Below are 3,052 nucleotides of genomic sequence, written 5' to 3'. Positions count from 1 at the left end.
GCGCATGAACGAAACGAAACACACGCGAATCGAACCGAGACAGTCAAACCGAACGGTTTGGACGGTTTTCATAAATCTTCCCATCCCTAGAATCTAACAACTGTTCCAAAAAGCTCTGTGTGTGAGTCATGTCTTTATCCTGCTCCTTCCCTCATGGTTGGATAACTGTAGAGGTGGATAATCCAGGTGCAGAAAGTAAAAAGTCTGTACAGAGATAAGGCGAAATATAACAATCAATCAATAAAACTTAATTTATAGAGTGTTTTGGAGGCGAAATATAACAATCAATCAATAAAACTTAATTTATAGAGCAACTTTTCTTGTCCTCCTTAAACAGTTTCTCTGGTTAATAAAACACTGATATTAATAAAGAAACTCTGCTGTAAGTCCAGCAGATCATGACTGAATCAGTCGGGTTCATCAGAGATGATAACTTTGTTTAGTTCTTCTTCTCTCCATGCTTGTCACAATGAGGGCAATTCGAAATCCAAACTAGTTGTGCTTTGATCTGTCCTGTAGAGCAGGAAGCTGATTTTATCCAGTCTAAACTCTGAGGAACATGTTCTGTTGGTTCCTCAGCTGATAGCGAACAGAGTCTGACTGTCAGATCAGTGAATCACAGCAACAGAATCCAGTTGAGTTTATAGGAGTGTTTCGTGGATGGACAGTTCTCCATCACTGAACCTCCTCCTGAAGTACTCCTCCTCCTGGGTGTTGGTGAAGCCTCGTACTTCTGTTACCGTGGAAACGCAGAAAGGAGGGATCCGACAGGCCGTCACATGTCGGTAGGTTATCCAGACGAGAGCCGAGGGAAGCAGGTTTATAATGTTTAAACATTATTATAGCATCAAGTAGCAGAAACTCACCTTAGATCTGCTGCTCCAGGTGATGGAGACCCTGCCCTGTTCTCCACTGTGTTCCTCCACATGTTCCTCTGCGTGTTCCAGCATGAATCCAATCTAAGAAGGAAATAAACACTCTTAGTTAACATGTGGTTCAGTCTCAGTTTCACTAATTCACTTTTCTTTTTGTGCTTTTGCTGCTTTGCTTATCTTATTTGTATTGTGTATTTGTTCTCTGCAGTGTTGTTTCTGACAGCCACCTTAGATTTAGTCTGTTATTAGTTTTAGTCACATTTTAGTCATTACTATATGTGACAGTTTTAGTCGGTTTCAGTCAACTAAAACTCAAAAAGGTTTTAGTCTAGTTTTAGTGAGTTTTATCATCCAATTTTTAAAACAGTTAACCTTTAGAATTTAGAGTAGCAACCAGATTCTCTAGCAGACTCACAGCTCTAGCCTAGATACTACAGTTGCTGGGTATAGAATGCAGCTGTGAAGTTCATCATTTCTGTTAGGCAGAAAACTGATTTCTACAATTCAAATAAACTTTTTTTAGGAATGAATGCCCTACTTTATAAAAAAAAGTGTCTCACAAAATTTGTGAAAATAGCATATCTAGTTCAACACATCATATTGGTTAATGTAGCAGACAGACAAGCTAACAAAATGTACAATAAAGGAATGGTTTTGATATGCAAGGTTTCCATCCCAAAGCAAACATTGCGTGATCTAATATGAATTATGCATTACACACAGATCAATGAAATCTTCATTGCTTCAATAAAGCAAAGAACAAAAACGTTCATCTTTCTACTTTGGCAATTTTGGCTTTATTTCTGAGAATTTAGCCCTTGGTTACCCCTGCTCAGGGCTCAATATAGATTTAAATCAAAGAGGTCAGATTTAAAAAACAAATTACACAGAGAACCTACATAATTCCCTTATAATGCCACTGCAATCCGGACCTAAGTTTCAATATGTTAACAAAAATGTAGAAATATTCAAATAGATAGAAACAAGAACTATGAGAGAGAGATATTCAGATATCTATGTAACTTTTCATCCGGGTCTTTATCCAAAAATAAACAGTATGCAATGAAATATTTTCTTTGGATATAATTTAGGGATTCCTTTCGGTAGAAATTAAAGAAGGTTTAGCATCACCTCTTGTAAGCTGGAAGAAATAAAAAGCCTGATAGTTTGACAAAGGGATGTTTCACGCTTACCACAGGATGGTCAGCCACATATAATTAATTAAGTAGCAAGGGCAGGAAGAGCCATACTGCTGAAGGCCAACCATCAGTGTGGAGCCTAAAGCCCCGACTATGAGCTACGTGCGTGGAAAGAAACATTTCTGCTCAAGCACAACTGGAAGAGCAGCGTTTTTCAGAATTTAGCGTGCAGTACTGGACCATTCTTGATTATTTTCACCCCTGCTGCTGCTGCTATGGTCCATCTGTGGTCATGCAGAATGTGCACCATTACACACCAGGTGGGCAGCATGACAAAACAGGATGCAGCAGCACAGCTGATACTGCTTAGCAGATTACAGCACAATGATACATTATAAATGTGTGACAGATCACCTGCTAATATTTTTATCCAGCCTTGTCCAATCAACAAAAACTCACACCCATGACTCGTTATTATTTCGCCATCAAAGATCCAGTTTAGCTCAGCCAGTGAGCTGAGCTGGAGCACAGAGTCAGTCTGGACCACTGAAACCAGTTCAAACTGGGAGCTGCAGATGAGCTTTTAGTGTTTTTCTACAATCACTGCTGAGATGAACTAAAATGATCAATGAAACATTTATTCTGAGTTCCTCAGATAAACTGCAGCCTGAATGAAAGCTGAGGGTTCTGTTGAGCTCACAGCACGGAGCGGACAGAGAGATGAGAAAGTTTTGTCTTCCAGCAGATCATCTCTGAGGAGGCGTTGGCCCCTCTGGCCCCTGCCTTTAGCCGGCCTTAAACCTGACAGGTATGAGGGTGGAGAAATCAGGAAAGACATGCAGCTGATGGAGCCAGAGCAGGAACCAAACCCAGGAGAATCGGATCAGGGACTATAGCCTCGGCGCATGGAGCATCTACTCTACCACTGAAGCACCCAGTAGAACCTGAACTGGATCAGAGGCAGCGTGACGCTAAGGTTTGTTTGATGCTGGGAGGAAAGAGACGCCACAGAGCTGCAGATGAACAGCTGCTGGGAGA

At 40.8% G+C, this 3,052-nt stretch overlaps 1 protein-coding gene across 1 annotated transcript in view; it reads right to left on the bottom strand.

Annotated features, from left to right (window-relative positions):
- Positions 1-953, bottom strand: part of LOC107080690 — a 9,134-nt gene extending 8,181 nt beyond the window's left edge. The window contains exon 1 of the mRNA XM_015368895.1: positions 867-953. Within this exon, the coding sequence (XP_015224381.1) occupies positions 867-928 (62 nt within the window). The 5' untranslated portion in view covers positions 929-953. The remainder of the gene's footprint in view (positions 1-866) is intronic.
- Between the last annotated feature and the right edge of the window lie 2,099 nt (positions 954-3,052).

This window comes from Cyprinodon variegatus, unplaced genomic scaffold, assembly GCF_000732505.1.
Source record: "Cyprinodon variegatus isolate N-32 unplaced genomic scaffold, C_variegatus-1.0 Scaffold2223, whole genome shotgun sequence".
NCBI classification, from domain to species: domain Eukaryota; kingdom Metazoa; phylum Chordata; class Actinopteri; order Cyprinodontiformes; family Cyprinodontidae; genus Cyprinodon; species Cyprinodon variegatus.
This window is presented reverse-complemented; position numbering and strand designations above follow the sequence as displayed.